We start from the raw sequence: 26,057 nt of genomic DNA on the forward strand, positions 1-26,057 counted from the left end.
TCAAGAATTCCAGCCCCGGGGCTGTTCACACTGTTTATTTGCTTCTCTGGGAAAGTCAAGAACATGGGGCCTTGTCACACATCGAAAGCAAAGGGGGGCAGCAAGGGCACTTTAGCGGAGGCTCACAGCTCGAGGACTCGGGTGAACTCGAGGAGGAAGGGGGGTCCCACGGCCACTGCTCAGGTCACCTCAGAGAGGACCTCTCATCCCAGCCACCCAGGGGCAGAGCTGAGACGGGGAACCAGGCCGCCATCCAGAGCGGGCCCTGCACCCACCCTTCTGAGGTGGGGAGGGGCCTGGGCCCTGGGCACCAGGCTGACGGGCCCTAGGGGAGGGGCCGAGATGGGGCCTGGTCATCCGCAGCCCACGCAGGAGAGGGCCTGTGAGCATGCGCACGAATGTGCCTCTGGGGACGAGTGTGGCTGCAGCCAAGGAGATGTGTCTGTACATCTTGGTGTCAGCTACCCCCAGGAGGGGAGCCCCCTGCCTCTCACCCCTTCCAGTGAGGGGGAGGCAGGTGCACATCAGGCTGGGCAGCAAATGGAGGTCTCCAGCTGCAATCCAGGGGAAGCTCCCTGTCCCAGGTGAGCGGGGTGCCCTCCTCCACTGCCTGGAATGCGCCAAGCCCAGCAGAGCCAGCGGTGGGCCCAATCTCTGTGGTATGGTAGGGGAGACTCGGGACCCTGGTCCAAGCAGGCTGGAGAAGGGGCCGGGGCAGTCCCCTAGGGTCCCCAAATTAGCACCAGGAGGATGGGGGGCCCAGTGGGAGTGGGAGCTCAGGATGAGGCTTGCATGGCCCTGCCTTGTGCAGGATGCATCTTGAAGACCCCTGGCCCAGCCCGGCCAGAAAACAGCACAGGGGTCACACCCTGCCTGAGTGGGGGGCATAGCCCCAGGGTGCCCCCTTCCCATGTTCCATCGCCCACTGGCTGCGCCCAAAGAGAGCACTGAGGGGAGGGGCTCATGTTCATTCCAAGACCTCGAGCTGGGGCTCCCTGGAGAGGCACAGCCTCACCTCAGTTGCCCGAGATCCTGACCAGGCACCTTGGCCTGGGAACCCTGCCACAGAGGCTGAGCGGGGACAGGGTAGGCTCCTAGGACCCCTGGCTCCCAGGGCCCCTCTCCTGGGGGGTTGTCCCCTCAGGGACCTCATTGGAGGGGGCAGGAAGGCACAGGCAGGAGGCCCAGAGGGAGGTGTGCTGGCACGGGGCCACACTGAGGCCCTGGGTCACACCGGCCAGGAGCTGCCACGACATGGGGGGCCCTCATTTGGGGAGAAGCGGGTGTGTCCATGTCTCTCCTACCAGGCGTGGGTGCACGGCTCAGTGGTTTAGGGGTGTGGGGGATGGTGATGGGATGGGGGACCCCTGTCCCTCTCTTTCCAGTGAAAGAAAACTTGGAAGGAACACGTGACAACACGGCAGGTCCTGGGCCTGTGACTGCGGGTGGAGGGTGGGCAGGCGCCGGGAGGGCCGGGCTGTGGGTGTCTGGTACGGAGGGCAGGGCCAGGGTCTGGGGGGGCCAGGCGGGTCACATGATGGAGCAGCATTTACAGCGCTGCTTCTTCATGTCGAGGTCCTGGGGCTCGGCGGCGGGGGCCTCAGGCCCCACCTGGTTCTCTTCCCTGGAGCCCTCAGTGGCGGGGGGCTCGGCTGCACTGCCGTTAGGTGGGGCAGGCTCCTTGGGCTCGGCTGCATCCTCGATGACCACCAGCTCTGCCGTGATGGTGTCCTGCAAACCCAGCACCTTCTGGGTCTCGGCCTCATCCTCCACGTTCTGGTAGCCCATGAAGATCATGGTGACCGGGGGCTCCTGGCCGGGCTGGATGCCGGGCGGGCCCGAGGTGGCCTCCCCAGGCTGGGCCTGAACGCCAGTGATCTCGCGCCTGGAGGGCGTGGTCCGGACAGCCTCTTCTGATGGCCCCCGGGTTTCCACTGCCCCAACCACTGACCCCGCCTCGTTCAGCGTGACCTCGTCCGCCTTGTGGATGAGTTCGTCCACCTCTGAGGAACTGAGCGGGTGAATCCCATTCTCTGCCGTGCCGTCCATGGCGTGGACCACTGGCATGGGGGGAGAGAGAGAGTGTGAGCTGGTTTCCAGACCGGAGGGAGGACCTGGCAAGGCTGAGAGCCGCCTCTAGGCTAAAGGGGAATCATAAACTGAATTACACCTTTAGAACCGACTGACAAGTAAAGCCCCAATTGGGATCAGTGCACACGGCCAAGTTGGCACACAGAGGAAAAGGTGCAGACACAAGAGCATGTGTTAGAAAACAAGAAAGAATAAATGAACTCGGATTTTATTGCCCTGCAGGGTGAAGCATTTCCATATTCCCCAGCCAACTTGCTCCCAGGCCATCACTTTTCAAATAGGTCTATTATTTTTTCCATTGCAAAGATGGTGAAAATAGAGTTCAAAGAAGGTAAGTAACAAGTAACTGGTCCAAGGTCACACAGCTGGCTGGGGCTGACACAGATCTTTCTCCCAGTCTAGGTGTATTTCCCTTCATGAGGATTTGCAGGGAGTCTGATTTCATGTGGATGACCTTAAACAAAAATGTAGTCCATTCACCCAACTTTCTTGTTTTCTCGTCAATGCCCTTGAAAGCTATACATTTTCCTCTAAGTTAAGTTTTGGCTGCAGCTCATGGATTACATTAGGTCATTCTGTTTGAAGTGTAAATGTCTTATCATTTCCATTTTGATTGACTGTCTCTTTAAGCCAAGATTTATTTAGAAGAGTGTTTTTAAACCTGGCAAAGAGGGGAACTGTGGTCCAGGAACACAGCATGTAAGATATAACATTGTGACAAGACATAGGCACTTTCTAAAATGCTCCACCTGTGTTTGACAAGAATGTGCATCCTCCATTGGGCAGTTTTATATGCACAATCAAGCTTATTAAGCATGTTTTCCAGATCTCTCCAGCTTTCATCATTCATGTCTTTCTGATGTGTCATTTTCTAACCTGTGTTACAGTCTCTAAGACCAGATGTCAGCACCTGGGAGGAGTCCCCACTGTGGTCTGACGCCAGCCGTGGATCACAGCCCTTCTAGAAACACAGCACAGCTACCCAGCTGCTTCGGGTGGAGGGAGGGACACAGTGAGTGCCCTAGGAACTCTCCTCCTCTGGGGCCAAGGGTCAGGGTTGGCAGTATCTGGGTTCCAGCCAGAAGGAAAGTGCTTTCCACTCTCGGTTTCCAAACTCCTGGGGAGGGGCATCCATGATTCAAGGCCTTGCAGGGACTCGGGGCTGGAGGCCCAGAGGGTAGGGTGTGTCCAGGCCATGTAGAACCAAGCTAGGTATTTCCCACTGGCCACTGCTCCAAGGTAGGAACCCGAGCCCTTGGCTGCCATGGAAATGGATCACCTTCCCATTGCTAAGCAACCAGAGTCCAGTCTGGCGGGTCTTGAGTCCCCAAGGGCTGGGCCAGGCTGGGCTCAGTGGCCAAGGTAAGGACCTTCCATGAGCACAGACATCTCTGCCCCTTGACCTTGTGTGGCCATCCTGTGTCCAGGAAATAGAGCAGCTAGGACATGCCCAGAACCACACAGCTGGTGAGAACTGGAGCCAGGATTCCACTTGGGTCAAAGATCCCTAAGTACAGCAGAGCTGGGTTGTGACAGGACTCCTTTAATAACATCCTGGATGTCCCAGAGGCCTGAACCTCTAAGAACACGAGGCTCTGGGAATCAAAACCACAGTGAGATACCACTTCACACCCACTTAGGATGGCAATTATCATTTAAAATGGTCAATAATAAGGGTTGTTCAGGATGTGGAGAAACTGGAACCCTAATGCACTGCTGGTGGAAAAATAAAATGGTAATGCCACTGTGGAAAACACCCCAGCAGTTCTTCAAATAGTTAAACAGAATTCCCACATGATCCAGCAATTCCACGCATAGGTATTACCCAAGAGAAATGACAACATACACCCACACAAAACCTTGTATAGCATAAAACCAAAGGGTGGAAACATCCTAAACGTCCATGAACTGATGACTAGATAAACAAAATGTGGTCCATCCACACAATGAACTATTACTCAGCCATAAAATATAAACATGGATGAACCTTGAAAACATGATGCTCAGTGAGAGAAGCCAGACACAAAAGGTCACATAGTATATCATTCCATTGATGGGAAACATCCAGAACAGGCCAGTCCACTGAGAAAGTGGGTTCGTGGTTGCCATGATGGGGATGGGGAGAGATGGGGTTTCTATTTGAGGAACAGAATGTTCAGAATCAGGTACTGAGGGCATACAACATGGAGAGTTCTCACTGGGTTGTGCATGGAATTGTACGTGTGTCCTGCATCTCTGTCTCCAAATTCAACCTTCTCCCGAGGGCATCATTTACCAGACTCGCTAATGGACCCTGGGGCTGAGCTGTGCTAATTTTATACCTAACTCAAGGGATCAGCTCTGGGGACTTTAGGTCCTAAAGAAAGCAAATGCTTACCTTGACTCCAAGTGTACCATTAATATTTTTTCTTTTGCTGCCCACAGCTTGTGGGGAGCACCTGGGTACCTGGGGATATCCGACTTGACTCACCCCACCCTCAGTACCTGGGGATCTTAGTTCCCCAACCAGGGATTGAATGCAGGCCCTCTGCAGTAAAAGTACAGAGTCCTAACCACTGAGCCACCAGGGAAGTCCCTTAAAGGTTTCTTAAAATGCTGTCTTTAGGAAAGTATCTTTTCTTCTTTTTCTGGTATCGCAGCAAACGTTGCCCCAAACTTCATCTCCCCAGGTAGGACATGCCAAAATTGAACAAAAGTTTAAATGCCAAGACCATTATGAGACAGTTGTCTAAATATTGATGGATCTCACAGTTTAAAGGAAAGTTTTCCTTAGATTTTTAAAAAAGAAAGTGAATTTTACATTCTGTGAATTATATGGGGGTGGGGGGGAGAGACTTTGGAGCTTTTGCCCAAGGCTGCCCTCCCCTCCTATTTCCAGCTGCTCTCTTCCCAGTTGCCAGAGAGAACCCTAAAAACCAAACCAGGTCTCAGTTCCACGGCCCCTCCAACACCCGCCCCTGCCCCTGCCACCCCTGCCACCCCTGCCAAGGCTCCCCATCCCCCACCCCCTCACTCTGCATCAGCTCCACAGGCTCCCCCACAACGCCCAGACTGTGAACCAAATCCCACCCCAGGGCCTTTGCACGGGCTGTGTGCACACTAGTGCCTGCTGTACAGCTGCTTACCTTCTCTGTCCCTTCCCACCTTGCTGGACCCTCCCTCGGCCCCCTCTGAATCTCTAATGGGGAGGCGTCTGTAGCCTTTACCACAACAGTAATTATTTAAATGAATTATCAGTGAGGATATTTGAGCAGAATTTGAGCAAACTCCAGGAGATGGTGGAGGACAGGGAAGCCTGGCGTGCTGCAGTCCATGGGTTCAAAGAGTGCAAAGAGTCTGACACAACTGAGCGACTGAACAACATCTGTGAGGTGGGGGTTGGAGGGCTCAGCCCGCTGGCGCGGGAGCACCCTAGATGGAGCGGATCTCACCCAGCTGGCCACGCCTCCAGCCAGGTTCCGGGATGGAGGGAGGACCTGCCGTGGGGCGCTGGCGGGGCGGGGGAGGGGCGCGTACCTTTGGTCTCGTCCTCGTAGACCTTGATGCCCTGAGGGAGGAGCTCCCGGGGGAGCATGGTGGTGCTGGACAGCACCCGGGTCTCCCCCGTCACCTTGTCCTTCTCCACTGTGATCTCCACCGAGTACATGGCTGGCACGAGAGGCACGGGTCAAGCCGCCGCCCACCTGCCCACGTGCCCCCCGCCGGGCTGCAGCCAAGCCAGGGAGGGGAGCCGGCAGCGCAGAGCCAAGCAGCGGGTGCCCTCATGTGCCCTCGACGTGGCCCTCCTCCCAGCTCAGTATCCCTCCCTGGCTCCCCAGCGCCCACGGGCACGGGGTCTGAATTCCTGGGCCACTCCGGCCGCCCCGCCCTGACTGCAAAGCCTCGATCAGTTCCAGGGAGGTGGGGGCGTGCCTGGCCCAATCCAGAAAGGATTCAAACGCAAGTGAGCAAGCCTGTGCCCCCCAACGTCCTGGACGCTTGTCCTCTGCACTGCTCTTGTAAGGCCACTACTGTCGTGTCAACATTTTCATCCCTTCACCGTGCAGAAGGGATGGTCCCCCGGAAGTGCATGGAGCTACAATCCCTGAAGATTACATTCAACGGCCAGCATCTGCCCCTGTTCTGCAGACAGGTCGCCACAAACACCACACGGAGACGGAGAAGCCTCCTGGCAGTGAGGCCCCCCAGGCCCCCAGCCCTCCTCACTCCACAGAGGGCCCCACATCACCACACCCAAGACCCCTCCCCGACTTGCCCCTCCTGGGTCTTCCCATTTCTCACAGGGCACCTTGGTTCTCCCTCCTCTCTCTCTTACAGACCCTACTACCTCCCCCCCACCCCAACCTGTCCATCTGCAAATTCCAGGGTGCTGCTTTCAAGACTCCCAGAACCCACCCACTGCTGGTCCTCCACACCCCCTGCTTGGAAGAAGTTACATCCACCCCCACTAGCCCTCAACCCCCTTCACCTCATCCCCACACCATCCCTCAGCCGACCCTCATCTCCTGAGTCCCCCACCATGCCCCACCATGCCCCCTTCATCCTTTTCCTTCATCTCTAACCATCCCACTCATCACCCCCCCACAATACCCCCACCCTCCACCGTTTCCTCTCACCTCCCCCCACCCCCGTACCCCCATTAGCAACCCTCCGCGACCCCCGCAATCCGCTCCACCCACAACCTGTTCTCCCTAGAGCCGCCAGAGGGTGCCTGTGAGCTGCGAGTAGGCACGCCCCTGCTCTACCACCCCCAGCTCTCTGCACCCCTACACCCAGCATGGGCCGCCCCGTCCCTTCCTCGCCCTCACCTCCTGCCCCTCCCCCTCGCACATTCCACTCCGACCAGCACGCGGCCCCTGCCACCCACCGGTGCCCACAGTCCAGACGTGGTCCAGACTTGACCTTTGCACTGGCAGTGCCCCTCCACCCGCATGCCTTGCTACCTCACTTCCTTTATCCTTGCTCAGATGTCCCCTCCTAAGTTAGACCTCCCCTGAGCCCTGTGACTCAAACTGTGCCCCCCTCCAGCTCCCTATGCTCTGACTTGACCCACACCAGAACATCTGCTGTCTGGGCTGCATGCAACCCCCTTGCCAGGCTCATAGCAGGTGCTCTGCAAACACTTGGAGACTAACTAACCGAATGAGGAACGCTAGGTATCACCACGTCCCTGTGCAGCTAACACCCACCGCCAGACACGGCAGGGCAGACTGTGCGTTGCTCAAGGTCACCAGCTGGGGGCATGTAGCTTTGTAGCTTTCTGCCCACTTCTCTGACACTGAGGCCCTGAGGGTGCCGTCTCCTTCTCTAGGCTTCCCCTGCCCCCCTCTTCTTCCCGAGTGTCACTACATCCTGGTCTTCACTCCCCTCTCTGGTTTTGTGCCTTCAAACCTACTGATATCAGCAGCCACAAGGTTCTGCGATTTGTCATGACTTCAGTCACTCTCAGGATTAGATTTGTGCCCGACTCTGGGCACAAGGTCACTACAATCCCCACCACCACCAGGTTCCAGTCGTCAAGTGATCAAGCAGGGATTTGAACCCAACCCTATTGAGCACTGAGCACTAATCCCAATTCTGCCCTTCTTGGTTACCTCCAGGAATGGGGTGCTCACTCCCTCTCCCAAGGCAGCCCAAAGACAGTGAAGGAGGGAAAGTTTGCAGCGAGTGTGTGAGCCTGTGCCCACCCCCACCAGGACCCAGAGCGAGTGGCAATGTTAGGGAGATAGAAGCCAGGAGGGGGCATCAGGTTAGAGCCGCCATGCGAGGGGGCCCATCTTCTCAGGGAAGCTGGGCCGGCTTGTGACGGGTGTGCCAAAGCAGAGGGGGCACCCGGCTCCACCCAGGCTCAGAGCTGCGACCTTGGTCCAGCGGCTCCCCACTAAAACCACAGACCCCACCCGGTGATGCTGACGGTTGCATCTGCACCGGGCCTGGCCCCCCAATCTGGCCCCCACAGGGCCAACACTCAGCCCAGGACAGCAGCTGGACATGGACCCCAACCTGGGGCCAACCCACCTGCCTTCATCATGGTGGAGCCGTCGACTGTCCTCAGAGGGGTGTTGGAGATTTGCTTCTCTGCTCATGACGGTGGTGGTGGGGGGAAAAGAGTGAAGAGAGATGGATTCAGAGGGGAGATCACATAGGCCCCCCACCAAGATGTGGGACTTCACCCAGACACATAGACACCCTCCAGGCACCTGGACACCCCAGACACTTAGACCACCCTCCCACACACCCAGATACCTGGACCCTCTCCCTGATGCATGCATGCACCTGGACCCCTCCACACACATGTGCATGCCCTGAACACCCAGACACACATGGAATCACTCCCCGCAAAAAAGAAAACACACTTCAGTCCCATAGTCCATGACCCATCTCTTGGTCCAAATGATTTTCACAAAATCCCTGAGCAGCCTGCATGGATGTTTTTTAATTATTAATTTTTAATTCCACAGTAAGATGAGGAGACAGATTCTCCTCATGAATAATTAACTCCTGAAAAATCAGGCCAGAGACACTTCTGACCATACCTCCAGTCCTGGCTGGCGGCACTCCTTCCAGGCTCTACACACAGAAATAGAAATGCTGAATATATATTTTAAAATATAACTTTGTGTTAAGGAAATTTTAATATAGCTAACAAACCATTATAGCTAACTGTACATACTGAAGAGTCATGTGTACACGTGAAGTATTTGTAAATGTGTACATCACATACCTGTAATAAATTTGTAGGTGGGGGCTAAAATCTCGTCCAGAATTCACACTCTGGGCTTTTTTCTTTGTTTCCTGGATGTCAGTCTTCCACATCCCTATGCGTGGGGGACCCTCATCCTTTTATATTTTTTCATGGCCGTGCCACGTGGTTTGCAGGATCTTAGCTCCCTGACCGTGACTGAACCCGGGCTGCAGCAGCAGAAGCACCAAGTTCTAACCACTGGGCCACCAGGAGAATTCCTCTTTGTCCTTTTAAGTGGCGCGCAATTTCCAGGACGGCCAGGATCTTGATTTCTCATCCTCACTGACCCCATTTCACAGATGGGAAAACCAAGGTCCCCACCTGCCCTGGAGCCCAGAGCAAGTGGGCATGGAACCAGGGCTGGGCCGGCCAAGGCCAGGGACTCCAGGTGGACAGTATGACCCCACCATGGGGATAAGACCTCAGGCAGATATGCCCCTGTGAAGCCTGCTTCCTCATCTTAAAGCAGGTGCTGCATCAGTCCACCCAGGGAGCTTGTGAAAATTGGATGAAATGATGTTGAGGGGCCCTGGGCCCAGCTCAGAGTCTGTGTTTGCTGAGCGCAATGACAGTGCGAGCCAGTAAGCTATTTTATTATCACTTTTTAGCAACAATAACACCTTAAAGGGGCTTCCCTGGAAAGAACCCGTCTACCAATGCAGGAGACGTGGATTCGATCCCTGGATCGGGAAGATGCCCTGGAGAAGGAAATGGCAACTCATTCCCGTATTCTTGCCTGGAAAATCCCATGGACAGAGGAGCCTGGCAGGCTCCAGTCCATGAGGCCACAAGAGTCGCACACCACTTAAAGGCACCCTTTCCCTCCTGTCTGGCCACCAGAGGGCGCCGGGGCCCTGCCCGCCCCTTCCCTAAGACGTACCTTTGGGCGTGCCCACCGGGGTCTGCAAGAAAGAAAGGGGAGGGGTCAGGGATGTTGGCGCCTCCTTCCGCCGCCCAAGGTCCCACCGGCCGAGGCCCAAGCCTGAGGGGGGCGTGGTTCAGGGGTGACCCCATCGGAGGGGCCGTCTCCTTCTGGACCCATACCCCACCCCGCCCTAGCCTGTGACAGCCAGAAACGCTCCTGCCTGCTCAGAAGCTTCCTGGGGCTCGCAATGCTCCCAGAACAAAGTCCAACCCTTCCTGATGACCCCCGGGGCCTCTTCCGCCTCTTCCCACCCCTGGCCGGCCTCCCTGACCTCCTGGCTCTTCCGTGAGCCACGTCCCTCCACTTGGAAGGCCCTTCCCGGATTTCCGCTTGGCTGGCTGCTTGCTCAGCCCCCATGGCCACCCTACCTAAAGGTGTCTCCCTGCCCCCATCCCGGGTTGTCCCTCAGGTTACCATGTCATTTACCCAGGCAGGAGATGGGCCAGGAAGCGGGCATCGTGAGGGGAGAGGCCATGCCAGCACTCAGTCTGTGCTCAATCAACCTCACCGAAAGCCCCCTCTCAATTTGAGCCTGTGCCTGGTGAACTCTTGCTGCTGCTGCTGCTGCTAAGTCACTTCAGTCGTGTCCGACTCTGTGTGACCCCACTGACGGCAGGCCACCAGGCTCACCCGTCCCTGGGATTCTCCAGGCAAGAACACTGGAGTGGGTTGCCATTTCCTTCTCCAATGTGTGAAAGTGAAAAGTGAGAGTGAAGTCGCTCAGTCATGTCTGACTCGTAGCGACCCCATGGACTGCAGCCTACCAGGCTCCTCCGTACATGGGATTTTCCAGGCAAGAGTACTGGAGTAGCTTGCCATTGCCGTCTCCGGTGAACTCTTACTCAGTCTTCAAAACCCATCTCCTCCAGGAAGTCTGCCCAGCCCTCCCATGAAACAGACACCTCACTGGGGACTCCACAGTGCCCTAAGCTTTCCCAGGATAGGTCCTTACACCTTCCTGTGTTTGCAGCTGCTTGATACATGCACATCTGCCCACTTAAAAACAGCTCAAGAAGGCCAAGGTCTGGGTCTACATCCTCCGGTTCTGCCCCAACCAAGCCTTGGCAAGCAGTGAGCATGGGTGTGTCCGCTCCAGACTGAAACTATCATAGGAGCAGCAGGGCACAGCAGGAATGTTCCCTGGGCTGCAGCTCATCGGGGTGGGGGAAACAAGGATGAGTCAGGGGAGAGGAGGCATGCCCCACAGGCCCCTTGAGTCCTAAAGACAACAAGGGTGGTTGGGAGACTCCTGAATTTGCGTTAACAGGCTGTGGTAACCATGACCTCGGGATCTGGTTTCACCTGAGCCTGGCATACACGTCACAGCCTACAATTAACAGCTGAGCCTAGTAAAGACTACTCTCCTGTGTGGCCTTGAGCCAGTCTCTCAACATCTCTGGGCCGCAGTCTTTTTCATCAAATGGGGATGCGGCTCCACCTGAAAGGGCTGCATGCAGATAAGACAGGTGATGCCCATTGTGTTGGTGAACCTAGGAAGGATAACAATCAGGTGGTCTTCAGGGAAGACCCTCTACCCACGAAGAGCTCATTTTTCACTGATTCTCTAAACACCCGTGACACCCCTGTCTGGCGGGGAAACTGAGGCCCCGGGAGGCCAAGCAAGGCGTGCAGGCGACGCAGCTGGGATGTGGCCGGGCTGGGATGTCGATGTGCACGCATTTGGGATGTGGGGCGCCCCCAGCCACAGCCCCGGAGGCGGTGGGTGCTTCTGGACCTGGGCCAGCAGGGTGGCGCCCCAGGAACCTCTTACCTGCTGAGAGTTGGGCACGGCCTCGGTTCTCTGGTCTTCCGGGGCGGGGCTGGGGGCGGGGCTCGGGGCAGCCACGCTCCCCCTGGCGGCGGCGGTGGGCAGCGCATCCGTGTTCTCCAGCTCCTCGATCTCCTGCTCCAGCCTGGGGAGTGTGCACGAGGTGACCACCCTTCAGGACACTTTTGGAGCCCGGCACCGCCAGGCGCGTCCAGGAGGGCTTTCTTGACTCGCGTGTTTCCTAACGACCCTGCGAGGTGGTCTCCTTCGCGCTCCCGGCGGGCAAATGGAGGTAAGTAAGCGGCAGAGCCGAGACCCAAACCCAGGCCAGCTGGTCCCCGGAACCCTGTGCCGCCCAAGTCACTGTTTACTTCTCTGTTCGCCTCCAACACACTCTTCTTTTTCCACTCAAATACATTTATTTTTACAGGAAGCTTTATCTCTCCAGGAAAACTGGAAAAACCATGTCACTTTCCAAGTTTTAGGAGATAATGGTGCTCATAAATGCAGTAAAAACAAAGCTGGCATATTCAATCCTGCCCCAGGCATCACCTGCCTACACCTTTGGGGTGCAGGCATTCAGGAACCAGGAGATAGGAGATGTTTTCCTTGAAGACTCAGTACAGACTGGGGAGGTGGGTAGTCTGTAACCCCCTAACAAAGTGAGCCTAGCTCAGCAGATTGGACACAGCTAGGGTCAGCCTGGAGGGCTTCCCAGAGGAGGTGTCCAGGTGAAGACACTGATGGGGCAAAATGCAGGTGATGGAACCACCTGAGGAGCGTGTAGCCCTGAGGCGAAGAAAGCTAAGGCCCCCCAAAAGCCAGCCACACAGTGGGGCTCAAAGGATGTCCTCTTTGCCACCCCCGACCCAGGGCTGCACCCAACAGGATGGATTGAGCAGAAGCCCACCTCATCCAACCCCCAGGGACTGGTAATTTCCACTGACCATTCTTCCCACCTGCAAGTGCCGCTAGGCCGGCTCAGTCCTGAGTGTCCCTCCAGGCCACATCTCAGCCCCGCCTCCTCTGGGCACATGCTCCCGGGTTGGGAAACTGAGGCCTGGGGAGGGGACCCCAGCCAAGCTGCCCCCATTTTCTTCCAAACCAAACGCACCCAGACAGGATCCTGAGGTCCCCACGGGGCGGCAGGCCAGGGTGCCTCAGCCAGCACATGCCTTTCAGGCCTCCCCTGGCCAGTGGACATTGGAATTTTGGCTGTCACTTCCCTCCGCCTGACCCCACTGCCCCGGGAACTGAGCCTGGGCCTCCCGCCCGGCTGCCCGCCTGCTCGGAAACTCCTCGGTGCTTTTGTCCCAGGCTGGGGGATGGTCACTTTCCCTGGCCTGCCCCCTCCCCCAGCTTCCTGCAGGCCAGCTGCGGTGCCTCCTGCCTCCGTGGCTCCAGGAACGCTGGAAAGAGCAGCTGGGCTGGCGCCAGGAAGCCCCGGGGGAGACTGCATCTCCATCCTCAGAGACCTGTCTTCAGAGACCTCCATGGCCCAGACCATTCACCCCTCACCCCTCACCCCTGCGTGTCTGTGGGGTTGGGGGGAGGAGGGGTCAGGCGGGCAGCACCCACCCCCAGTCACTCCCCAGCCCTGAGGCTCGCGGCCCCCCACCTGGAGATGGACTCCTCCAGGTGCCGTGCCTTCTGCTCATCCTCCTGCATCTGTCTCCTCATGTCCTCATCCCCCTCCGAGGCCGAAGACGGCGTCCCCTCCAGCAGCCAGCGTTCCCGCAGCGCCTTGGACTGGGGCAGTGGGCACCAAGGTCAAAGTGGGGGTCAGGGCTGGGGTCGGGGTCAGGTGAGGGTCTGAGTTGGGACTGGAATCAGGGTGGGGGTCGTCTCAGCCCTCCTGTTCCCCGCCCCTAAATCCTGGATCCAGCCGAGGTAGGGGTCCCTGGATGCTGCCCCCTTTCTGCTCCCCCCACCCCCAGTGCCCCCACCCCCAGCCGAGGCTCCACCCGGACCTTCAGGTGCTGCAGCTGCCTCCGGTCATCCTCCAGCTGCCGGCGCCTGTTCTCGATCTCTGCCTGCCTCCGTCGCTTCTCCTGCAGACCCCACACATGCTAGGTAAGGGCAGGCTGGGGCCGCAGAGACCCCACAGCTACCCAGACTTCCCCCATGCAGGTCCTGCTTGTTCTGTGAACAGCACCCACTTGGCCCACTGCACCCCACCTGCACCCAGCCAGTCCCCCCACCCTCCCCCACCTTGTCCCTTTACCAGGAAAGACTACCAGCCTCCCCCCCACTTCCCCCAGACTTGCCACAAGGGCAAGTCCCTTCGACACATCAGCCTTGCCCCCCCCACACACACTGCAGGGGAGCTGCCCAGGGGCTCTGAGAAGCTTCTCGGCCGGAGTCCACATGCCGAAGACTAAGGAGTGCTCAACGTTTTAATTTTGTGGGGAGATGCTAGCAGGCACTGAAGTGTCCCACACTGCACCTGGGATCCAAGTCCCTGAGCCCCAAGCTGGGTGTGGGAGCACCTGAGACCCTGGGTCTCCCCCAAACTTCCCCCCATGCCCACCCCATATTTGGGACCCGGAACAACTCACTGCAATGGCCTGCAGCCGCTCCTGCTGGGATGGAGTCTCTGCTGCCAGGACCCTGGGAGGACAGAAAAGATCAAGTGGGGAGTTGACCCCCAACATTGCTTTCAGCAGATCCAGTTTGAATTCCCACCCTGTGTCTTCCTGCCGGGGTGAGTCCGAGTTCACTTCTGCCAAATGAGATCGTTCCACAGCCTCCTCGTCCCCATGCAAGCTTATTCCTGCATTAATTCTCCCACAAATCCTCCTGCCACACCTCAGGGCAGCGACAAGGGACAGGACAGGTGAGGCCCGATCCAGACACCTAGGGAGGGCTTGGGAAGGGGAAAGCACTGAAGCTGGGCTCTGAAGAATGCATAGGAGTTCCCTGGGAATAGAAGCCTGGAGTAGAGAGTCTCTTCCAGACTGAGCGACTGACCAAGACAGCCCCTTCCTCAGCCTTTTCCAGCTCTGGGAGGAACACTTGGAGGAAGAGGGACCCTCCAGCTCCACCCACCACCAAGTGGCTGCCAAGTCCTCGATGCTGTTCTGGATTTTTGGTGTCTCCCACACTGGCTGCCCCCAGAGTCTCCCAGGACCCCAACAGCTCAGAGAGAGCTGTGAGCCTCCCAAGAATACATGGTAAAAAAGTAGCAACGCTTAAATCCAACCCGATTCTTTCCTCATCTCACCCATGTTTTGCTTGTTTCTTTCATTTTTTATTTTTGCTGCACCATGAGGTTTGCAGGATCTTAGTTCCCCAGCCAAGGATTGAAGCCGGGCCCGGCAGTGACAGAACAGAGTCCTAACCACTGGGCTGCAAGGGAAGTCCCCCATCCATGTTTTCTGAGAGCCCACCCAGTGCAGTATTAGCCTTAAGCTGGTATGCAGTAGGAGTTAGATAAATGCCAGTGTTGCCAGATGCTCTTAAAGGGACAGGACTTCATGCTGTTGAGGATCTGGGGAACTTCAGAGAGGGAACAGGACCTGGAAGATAGGTCATCCCTGCCCCTCCCCTTGATCCCCTGCATCCCCCTCCCTACCTGGGGTGGAGAGGGAAGGAGCTTTCAGAACCTGCCCCCTCCCTTCCAGGTCTCCTGTCTCTGGAAGCTGCACACAGTAGGTGCAGAGCGAAATGGTCAGACGAATGATGCCCTGAACATCTCCTCCTCGGGGTAACCTCGAGCTTCCAGGGGGTGGAGGGTCCTCAGCCTGAGTGGGGGGCTTCCAGACCATCTGCCTCAAACCCCTGATAAACCACAGGGCCACTCTGGAAGGGACTTACTGATGGGAGGCCTCATCTCATATGGGAGGGCCTGGCAGTGGGAGCCAGACCCCCGACCTGTTCCACTCCCCACCTCTCCCCTGCCCCCCCATCTGCCCCAACCCCCTTATCTTCACAGGCACTGAAATTACAGACCGTGCTTTGGACCCCGCCCACCCCCAGCCTTGACTCAGGGCCCAGAGCCACCAAGTCTACCCCAACCCAATCCACACACACAGACACAGACACACCCTGTAGCTGCTCGGTGGACACCCATCCCGGGGCAGCAGTGACACACACATACGCCAACCCAAGCCCCTGCACGCACACACACTCACACACACACTCACACACACACATGCACACACACACCCCGGAAACACACACACACACCCCCCAACCCAAGTCCCTGGGCGTGCACACACACACATGCACGCACGCACGCACACACGCACACACACACCCTGTAGCTGCTCGGTGGACACCCATCCAGGGGCAGCAGTGACCCGGTCACCCGCCTCACTTGGGTCTAGTTTCCTGGCCATGCTGAGACCTGTGAAGTCATCTGGCTCCCATGCCCCGGCCAGGTGACCCCACCCAGCTCCTCCCTTCCTGTGAGGCAGCACCTGCCCCCCTGTGCCTCCCAGGGGCCCAGCACACCAGCCGCACCCCTGCAGCTTCCCCTTCTCCTTCCTCAGGGAGGCTGCATTCAGCTGGGTGGAGTTCAAGAAAGGTTTGGTACAGCTGTCCGACTCAGATGCCCTTCCTGAAGAGCCAGACCAGCAGGATTTCTGGGTCTGCCCCATCACCTCATGTGATACAGACAGGGTGACATGCCGTGCTCCCCAACATGGGCCCATCCCCTCAGTTCTTGCAAACCCCACACTCTCCAGCCCAGCCCAAGCCTCTACCATCACCTGCCACCTCCCTGAACCCTGACAGCCCACAACTAGAAGCTGCTTCTCAAAATGAGAATCCAAACCCATCATTCTCCTGCTCTCAAGTCCCCTGGCTCCCGTCACCCCTTGGCACAGCCCAGCCCCCACCCTCCCCCTGCCCTGGTGCCTGACCTCTGCTCTCCCTCCCACTTATGCTCACTGTTCCAGCCACCAGGACCTCCAGTGGCGCCTGCCCTGCACCAAGTTCATTCTTAGCTCAGGGCCTTTACAGCTGATGTTCCCTCTGCCTGCTATGTTCTTCCCACAGCTGGAAACTGAGGCCCAGAGAGGGTGAGTCACTTGTCCAAAGTCACATAGCTAAAAAGTGGCAGAGCTGGGATTCAAACCACAGCTGCTCAGCCCCAGGCTGTACCACAGGCCTTCCCTTTTCCACACAGCTCCAGGAGCCCACCCAGGCAGGAGGCAGAGTTGCAAGAGGGAGGCATAGCAGCTGAGACCCCAGTGCAAACAGGGCCACAGAGGGCAGGGGGACCAAGCTGCCTAATACTGGGTCCCCACCCTGGGAGGGCGGGTAGGCGGCCATTGAGGCTGGACACAAGGACACAGAGATGGCTGTGAGGCCAGCTCGCCAAGCTGGAGACAAGGCGGGCAGTGTCCTTACTGGGGCCGCCAGTCCCTGCAGGGCCAAGCCAGGGCAGGGGAAGTTCAGACCGGCACAGTGAGGAGAGGCGCCGGCCCAGGGAGAGAATTTCCATCTCTCCCTACCCATCTCCTGTCTCAGCCCCAGGAGCGCAGTCTGTGTGCCCCCGCTCAGGTGCCCCTCCCCAGGCCTGGGGTCGCCTGAGCCACCCCACCCTACCCAGCCCCTGGGCTCAGCCGCCGCGGGTGATGGATGGCGGGGCCCACGGGAGGCGGTCGCCCTGGCAACCGCGCCATCCCCATGGCAACGCAGAGGCCCGCTGGCGCTCAGGGGTGGGGCCGGCGCCGAGCATCTCCCACCCCCAGCCCGGCGCTAAGGGGCTGAGGGGCTGCCTGCCCGGGGCTTCAGGGGTTGCCTGTACCGGGTGGTACCCGAATGGGTAACTGGGTCTATCCCACCCCCACGGCAGGAGGAGGGCTTCCGGGTCTGGTGATAGGGGCGTCCACCCAGGGAAGGGCTTCTATCCGGGAAGGGTCTGAACCCGCCCTTGGCGCGAGGCAGCCAAGGTCAAGCCAAGATAAGGCTTGGCATCATAAATCCGAAAAACAAAACAAAACAGGAGGCTGGAACTCCCTAACAAATCACGAATATAACAGGAACCACGTTCCGCGGGCGGGTCTCAGCCGTACTTTACGGAGAGGAAACAGTCTGGGGGGAGCTAAGCGTCCGATCTCCCGAAGATCCTGTGAGGCACGTGGGATAATGATGGCCGTTTTATCAATGAAGGATCTAAATGGTGAAGTGAGATCTGCACCGACAGGCGGGCAGGCTCCGGGGTGCAGGGAGCGCAGGGTCTCCCTGGCCTGGCTGCGGTGGGGGTGGTCAGTGGGACGCCTGAGAAGCTCACTCCGGCTCAGTGAGTAAAGCAGAGGCCGGATCACAAAATGTTTGATTTACATACTGGGCGGAGAAGCTGAGTTTGGGCAGAGGCTTTAGGGCAGCTGCCCCCCTCTGGCTGTGTGACCCCGGGCAAGTCACTTGTGTTTCTGAGCCTCCACTGGCTGCGCTGGGCTGCGGGCCACAGCTTGCAGCTGCTGAAGAGGGACAAGCCCTAGGCCAGGACGCCCACCGTCAGCGCGCGCAGGCGTCTGGTCCCCGCGCGATTATTTTTACGGAGCTTGGAGCAGATTCTGGGCTCCAGCGGCCTAGTGGGCGGCTCAGGACTTGGGGAGGGCGTCGGCTGCGAGCGCGTGAGATAATCGTGGTCCAGGAGATGAGCTAATGAGACCCGAACCCAGCAAGCCAGGCAGAGGCCTCAGCTTTGCAGGCACTTATTTTTCAAAGGTCCAGAGAGGTTACGCAACCGGCCCAAGGTCACCCGGGGGCAGGAGGGTCCAGTGTGGGAGGTGGGAGGTGGGTGTGGGGGGTGGGGGTCACATTTGTCCTTCCAGAGCCCACGCCCGGCAGCTACAGCCAGAATGAGGGGGTCCCTGTCCAGGCAGGCGTGCAGCCCAGTGCTAGAACATTCCTGTGCTAACTGAAAGGAAACAGCTGACAACGACCTTGGCCATGGGTGGTGGTGGAGGGAGGCAGAGTCACGCGGGGCGAGGGATGGGGGGGTGAGGGGAACCCAGTGGCCTCTCCCCACATTGAGTGGGGGATGGAGTTGGGGAGGCTGGTTCCCAGCCCCAGCCCTGGCCCCTCCTAAGGGCCAACACCTTCCTCGCTACAGATCCGCCCACAGTTCCATCACCCCAAATGAACCTCAGCCTCTCAGCAGCCACTCAAGCCCCTGTGTTTGCCCCTCACCTTTCCCCTTTCTCTCCTTCACCTCCAATCTCAACTCAGACATAGCTGCCTCTTTCAGGGAGCTTTCCTGGGTCTCTTCCCCTCATCAGGAAGGAATTCTTCTCAAAGCCCCTCAGCCCTCAGCACAGGTTAGCCCCTAGGACCACTGATGTCACTGGTGAGGTGGACAGCCCTTGAGGTATGGGCTTTCCAAAAGTTTCCAGGCAGAGAGACATCACCACCAAGGTGGAGACAGAGGTTGCAGCAGGCCACAGACCCAGGAAAGAAAAACTGTTGCCTATTAACCCAGGATAGGGGGCAGGGGAGCTGGACCCTGCCCGGGGCCCTCTCAACAGAACAGGGCAGCAGGGCATGAATGCCCGCCCACCCTCAGGGCAGCGCCTCCTCTGGCTTCCGGCAAATGCCTCTGTAGGGACTAGCCTCACAGACCTGCATCCCTCCCCATCCCTCACTCCACTTCCAGCGCCTCAAACATTCCAGGTGCGATCCCACCTCAGGGCCTTTGCATGGACTGTGTCCAGACCTAGGGCAACCCTGCCAGGTCTCCAAGGGGCTCATGACTACTGGGGCCTGTCTTCAGATGTCACATCCTTACTCTGGCCTCCTCTGACCCTAATTAACCCCAGCACCTCCAAACCCCAGCCCCCAGCCCTTATTATCCAGAAAACCTAATGATTTTACTTATTTTGTTGATTTCTCCACAAGGACAATAACTGTCTCTTTTTGTCCCTGCCATGTCCCCAGTATACAGCAGGCACTCAATAAATGTCCACTGGGTGAGCATGTGTGCTAGGATCCTTCCATTTCCAAAGGAGGCCCCCACCTAAGGGCTCCCCACCCTTGTCACACTCCTGCCATGCCCCCACCCCCACCCCAGACCATCTGTCCTGTGATCACTTCTTTTTTTTTTTAAAGAAATTCACTGTCACATCTTAAATATATCTAAAATAGTACCTGGGCCCCCCACATTCAAGAGAGGACAAAGAATAAGCCCCAGCTGCCTCAGAAGTGACTTACAAATTAATACAGGAACAACCTAAATGCCCACCAACGGATGATGGATAAACACAAGGTAGTCCTTCCATACATGGGAGCATAACTCAGCCCTGAAAAGTGGTGAAGCCCTGACGCTCACTACCAGGTGGACAGACCCTAAGAACACGTTGCTCAGTGAGAGAAGCAGACACAGAAGGACACACAGGGTGTGATTCCACTGATGGGAAACGTCTAGAACAGGCTGATCCACAGACAGGGGATTAATGGTTGTCCGGGTTTGGGGGATGGAGTGGGGAGTGAGTGCTGGTGGGAATGGGGTTTTGGGGGTTGATGGAATGTTCTGGAATTAGAGGTGATGGCTGTACAACTCTGTGCATGTACTGAAAACCACTGAATGGACTCTGTGCATGTACTGAAAACCACTGAGCCACTTTAAACAGGTGCATTGTGTGGTGTGTTAATGATCTCAAACAAGCTGGTAAGAATAAATATACACATAGATACAGCAGAGATGCTGACTGTCTCACCAAGGGCCATACTTGGGGGTGAGGCAGCCACCCCAGGGACATCATAAGGTCCTGCCGGACCTGCTCTGAGGCTCTTCAGGATTAGCAGGATCTGACCTGGTCATTGCCTGCCCACTCCCTGACAGCTGTTACTAGAAGCCCCTGCCAAGCCTTGCTGGCCCCCAACCCACACCCCCACTCACCCAGGCTGGGCTCCCAGGCCTCCACTCACTCCTGTCCTTACCTGTCTTCCCACATTGGGCCCTGGGTCAGACTTCTCCTCCCAATACCTGGCCCCATCCAGGCTGTCCCAGGCATGGTTCTGACTTGCCCTGAGTTCCCAGTTGAAACCCACAGGCAGGAGACAGAAACCACAGCCCAGATCTCCACTCCTCAACACCACAACCTCCGCTCAGCCATCTCATGCTCCATGGAAACCCTCTGAAGCACGGTCTTGATGCCCCCTAGCCTCCCAGCACGTCCAGGGACTGGGCTGTCTCACCCTGACTAAGCCCCCATCTCTGTAGGCAGCTCTGACTATCACAGAGTTCTGAAGTCAGGTCCACGCCCACCCAGACATGGGGTCCTACCACTCCTCCCCCAGTTCTCCACCAGTTGTCCCCAATGGCCCGTCCAGGCTGAGTCCTGAGCTGTTTCTCCCTGCTCCCTGCTCTGGCCCCTTAGCCTCCAGAGCCTCTTTCTGGCCCCTGGGTCAGCACCTCTCTCCTCTGCTCAGACACCACCCATGGCTCCCCATAGCTCCCCAGATGAGCAGTGTAGGCCCAGGAGGACCTGGCCCCAAGAGCACAAACCAAAGAATGCTCTCTTCTCCCTACACTTTCCCACCTCTGGTCCTTTGCACAGACCAGTCTTTCCATCTGCTGCACCCTTCTGCCTGCCTGGGAAATCTTTTAAGTATCTTTTACAAAAAAGGTCCATAATAGAATGGAGCAGGATACCTTTCCCACACCTCAAAGAAGACCCTCCACAGTCTCCCCCAGACCCCTCTGATCCTGCACAGGGCTACGGTGGTCAGCAGGAAGTGGCCAGATGAGAGAATTCCCTGGCGGTTTGGTGGTTAGAACTTGCTGCTTTTACTGCTAGGGCCCAGGTTCTATCCTTGGTAGGGAAACTATGATCCTGCAAGCCACACAGTGTGGCCAAAAACAAACCAACAAACAACCCCCCAAAAAGCAGATGCCAGGCTTCCTGGGTAGAGAAAGGATGGAAGAAGTAGGGTCTCAGACTGGGGGCAAGGTGATGAGATTTTTTTTAAGAAAGTCAACTCGTTTTCCTGCATCAAAACCTGAAGCCTCTGAAGATGGGCCTCCCCATGGGTCTGGGACCGCCCAGGATGCTCCATTCACCAGATGAGAAAAGTGAGGTTCAGAGAAGGGGGCGGTCGACCAAGACCCCATGGTGAGTGAGGAAACCCTTTCCATGCCCCACTCCCAAGTCAGCAGCCACAGAGGGTTCCCTGGCAGTGGATCAAGGGTAGATGGCCCCTGGGAGACCAGACCATAACAAAGGCCACCTCTGTGCAACCCAATTGGCCAACCAGGCTGAAAAACTGATGTCTGGATACCTAGAACCACCAGTCCACAGCCCCTGGACAAGAAGGTGCAAAGGCCGTTCCTCAGCCCCCATCCCCAGCACCAGAATGCCCAAGAGCAAATGCCAGCCACCCTCTTCTGGCTGTGTGGCCTCAGGCGTGTCCATGCCTCAGTTTTCCCATCTCACAGGACCAAGTGTGTCCACGGGAACAAAGCATTCAGAAAGGGGCCCAGTACACAGCAAGCACTCAATAATTGTCAAGTAAATGTCACATCTGCACCTCTTAAGCCACTTTCCTGTCTTCCTGCCACTACCTCTAGGATTATCATGTTCTTCCCTTCAAATCCACTGACTGTTTAAATCCAACCCCTGTGTTTTCAAAGGAAATGTTACCAAGGCTGAGAAAACCAGAAGCCAGTGCCAAAACCATCAGAGTAAAAACACTTTAAAAAAAGATACCATGAAAATAAAAACTTGTTATTAAGTTCTATTATCACTAGATACTGGTTCTGCTTCTCATTAGAAAGGGAGACCAGCATAGAAGGAGCGTTAAGGATGCAGTTAGTACCCAATTGAGCTGATCTCCCTGAAACTGTTCAGGCCTCAGGATGAGAAGGGACCTGATGAGTCCTGACCCAACTCTGCTTTCCTGCCCCATACAGGGCCTGATCCTCATGCTCACTAGAGAAGATGTGGACATCTGAGACGGCTGCTTCCAGCTAAGGGGCCAGAGGAGCAGCCCCTCCCCTGGGGCCACCAGCAGACCCTCCCCATGGCAGGATGCACCCAGCTCCCTGTCCCCCAGTTCCTGGCCCCACCCTTGTTCCATCTTTAGAGTGCCACTCATCGCCCCCACTGGCTGGTAAGAATTCTTACTAATTCTCAAATTAGTGAAAATTTGTTTAATCCTTAAAATGTTGAAAATCTATCAAATGCTAAACGTCTTTTTAAAAGAAAGTTTCCAACATCACCATCTCCCGTGATGGCAGAATCCATGGAAACAGAGGGAGGTGAACGATTGTGCCCTGGCGGGGGCTGTGCTCCCATGAAGAAGGACGGAGGACTGGGCAGGTGTTCATGTGGGGAGCAGATGGAGCCCCTCCCCACCCATCATCAACTCCAGCACTGGGGACCGGCTTCCTTGCATGGCTATTAAGGCAGTTAATGCCAAGTCCTGTCCCACACCTGCACCCAGAAAAACCAGGGATCCGCCTAATAGGGAGACCCCGGCACCACATCTGACTGTGACCAAGAAGGCCTGGGTCAGCGGCTGCCCGTCTCTGGGCCTCTGTAAACCCGTGGAGAATGAACGGGGTGGCAGGAAAGGAAACAATGGGGTCCATCCTGCATATCTCATCTCATTCCTCTGCTCTGGGTGGGCGTTTCCTCTGTCTACACGCCTCCTCCCCCAGGCAGCCCCCTCCTCAAGGCCACACCCTGCCCAGGGCCTGCTGTCTGGAGGCCCAGAGGCTTCCTTGGGCCCCTGGGAGCACAGCAGATAAACAAGTGAGGGGAACATAGCAGACAGCTCTGGGCCCCTGCTCCCCTGAGCCCCTGGCTGGGCTCCCGGGCCAGGCCGGGCCTTTGTCTGGGTTTTCAAAAGCAGAGGACATAGGGTGTCGCCTTGCCCGGAGGTGGGGGCAGGAGGCAGCGGCTCCCACCCAGCTGAGGGTGTGGTGGGTCACGGGTGAATCCCCGGAGAAAAGTTGCAGGCTTGGAAAATACACCCAGTGGGAAGGGCCCAGGAGCCAGTCGGGTGGGCTGACGGGACCTCATGTCTGGGCCCCAGGGCAGGGTGGGGATCTGGCCCAGAGTGGGGCAGTCAGTCGTTGGCCCCCCGCATAGGGCAGGGGGGCTGCAGGACACCAGACACTGCCTTCCCAGCCCCTGCCCATGTAAACACACCCCACAGCCTCCCTGCACCCACCTGTGGGAGTAGGGGCGTGGGGGATGCCCTGATGCCAGGAACAGAGGACCCGCCCCGTAAATGACCAGGCACACACACTGGGCACCTGCTAGTGCAGGGACTGCCGCTGCCCCTCAGTCCTTCATCCAAGCCCCTGCACACAGCCCACTCAACCACTCCTACCCCTAACCCCGGGCTAGCAGGCTCTTGGCTATATCATTAGGGGCCCCACCTCAGAGACACTTTCCAGGAAGGGAGGGGACCCAAGCCCCGCTGTTGGAAAGCACAGGGACCCCTGGGATCACACACATGCCAGACCCGGAAGCCTGGGGCAAAGCCCACTAGAAGCCGGGAAATCGGGCGGCTGGACCCCCGCCTTAGCAAGGGCTCCGGACAGCACTTGAGGCCCTTGGGGAGGGCAGCCAGGCAAGGGAGGACCGGCCGGCCGCGTCCAGGGCACAGGGCGCAGCGAGCGCAGGCCGGGGCGGGGAAGCGAGCTCCAGGCCCGGCGGTGCAGTGAGGAGGGGTCGCCCCACCGCCCCAGATGCAGGAGGGCCACAGCCCGCCCGGGGCACGAGGGCGGAGGCACAGTGCGTCCCCTCCCCACACGCTCACGCGTCCCAGGCCGCCCCCAGCCGCCGCCGCCCGAGTCCTCGTGAGCCCGTGGGCCGCCGGGGCCGGGTCGAGGGGGAGGCCTGGGGCGGGCACGGCCCAGCCCGAGTCCCTCCCTGGCTGAGCGGGGGTCCCGGGAGTCCCTCTCCACCTCCCCGCCAGCGCTGTGGGGGCGAGAAACGGGGCCTCAGCCTCCAGGGCGCCCCTGGCGCGAGCGCGCTACTCACTCCATCTCCCCGCCGAGATCAGTGGGTCCGCGAAGCCGGCGGCGGGGGCGCGCGGGGGAGGGCCGGCGGGCTAAGGCCAGGCGGCCGGGGCTGCGCGGCGCGGGGGCGGCGGCACCGGCGCGGGCATCGCCCCGCGCGCGGCTGTTTATTGTCCGCGCAGTGGCGGGCGCGGGGGGTGGGCTGGCCGCGCGCGCCTCCGCCGCGTTTCGCTCGCGCCCCCTCCCGCCGGCTCCTCGCCTCCCGCCGCCGCCCGCCTGCGCCTCCTGCCGGCCGCCGCCGCGCCCTGGCCACCGCGCGCCCTCCCGCCCTGTCCGCCCGAAGCTCTGGCCGCCCTGACCCATTCATTCCATCTCGGCGCGCGTCTGATTCTCGTGCCTAGCGGGTCCGGGCGCCGCCCGGGGACCTAGCCTGGCCGCCATCCATGCCGCCCCTCCCCGGCTCTCCGGCCAGAGGGGCGCGAATGGGGACAAATCCCTCGGGGAGGCCCCGGAGGCGGCTCCGAGAGTTCACGGTCCCGCTGCCGAGGGGCCACGGAGTGTCTGGAGAAGAGCGTCCGGGTGGCGGGCGCGGCGAGCGCGCAAGGCCGGCGATAGGACCGAGCCGGGCCCGTTCGAGGAGGAAGCGATTGCTGGTCTTCTGAGCACTGGTGGGGCTTTGGGCCTGGCCCTATGTTTGGACGAGGGTTAAGGAACTTAATCTGCCCCACAGCTCTCTCGGGGCAAACAGGCCTGTGTGGTCAGAGTGAGTGAGGGGTCCGTGGAGGGAGCAGGGAGAATTCAGACTGTCTTGAGGGCACTGGGGAGCCACAGCAGAGTTTAGAGGAAGAGAGGGTCACCCCGGTTTATGTTTGCAAAAGCCACTTGGCCTGCAAGGTGGGGAGCGGATGAAGAGGCGCTAAGGGGAGGGGGCTTGGAGTCCAGAAGTAGCTGAACAGGGACCTGGTGGAGGCTGGGCCAGGCTGAGAACCAGGTAGATTCTGGATGGCTGTTGAAAGGTGGTGCTCCAGATGGCCATAGGATGGGATGTGGGATGACAGGCATCACTGGTCCCCTCTCTGGCCTGAGCTACTGAAAGGACATGTGACATGAATGGGGCCTGGGGGACAAGAAGGAAACACTGGCCAGACAGCTGGATCCCCAAGGGGGAGGCCTGGCCCGCGCTGGAGGGGGGCACCCCAGGGGGAGCAGGTGTGGGCAGCTCAAAGAGCCAACTCTGTCCCCTGCCCTCCCCTCTGTTCCCTGTGATCTATCTGGGGTCCTCCATTCATGTGGACCCCATGGATCAGGAGGAAGGCAGACTTGTCTTAGGACACTAGCCCTCAGGCTCTGAACACATTTACTCAGTTGAGGGGGAGCAGAGAGGGAGGTTCTTTTTAAGTACTTAGGGCTTTTGTAAAACGATTCTGCTCAGTGGTGCTCAGTAAATGGGTGTGTAAAAGAGCTGTGGTGTTGGAGAAGACTCTTGAGAGTCCCTTGGACAGCAAGGAGATCAACTCAGTCGATCCTAAAGGAAATCAACCCTGAATATTCATTTGAAGTACTGATGCTGAAGCTGAAACTCCAATACTTTGGCCACCTGATGCAA

General features: G+C 58.2%; 1 protein-coding gene across 3 annotated transcripts; it reads right to left on the bottom strand.

The window, feature by feature from the left end:
* Positions 1–7: 7 nt before the first annotated feature.
* Positions 8–24,713, bottom strand: PALM (paralemmin). 3 transcript variants are annotated; one of them, XM_055429588.2, is made up of 9 exons: positions 24,474–24,712; positions 14,088–14,139; positions 13,500–13,580; positions 13,148–13,278; positions 11,533–11,674; positions 9,717–9,738; positions 8,110–8,169; positions 5,608–5,739; positions 8–2,060 (listed from the first exon to the last, which is right to left on the bottom strand). In XM_055429588.2, the coding sequence occupies exons 1-9, from the start codon at positions 24,476–24,478 to the stop codon at positions 1,531–1,533; spliced, it is 1,155 nt and encodes a 384-aa protein (XP_055285563.2). In that variant the 5' UTR covers positions 24,479–24,712; the 3' UTR covers positions 8–1,530. The 3 variants fall into 3 exon arrangements, with proteins under 3 accessions (XP_055285563.2, XP_055285565.2, XP_055285564.2); XM_055429590.2 differs by lacking the exon at positions 24,474–24,712 and adding an exon at positions 15,788–15,870; XM_055429589.2 differs by lacking the exon at positions 5,608–5,739 and having other exon boundaries at positions 24,474–24,713.
* Positions 24,714–26,057: the final 1,344 nt, after the last annotated feature.

This window comes from Moschus berezovskii, chromosome 8 (assembly GCF_049115385.1).
Source record: "Moschus berezovskii isolate FMDL1 chromosome 8, NW_MosBer_1.0, whole genome shotgun sequence".
Lineage (NCBI taxonomy): Eukaryota > Metazoa > Chordata > Mammalia > Artiodactyla > Moschidae > Moschus > Moschus berezovskii.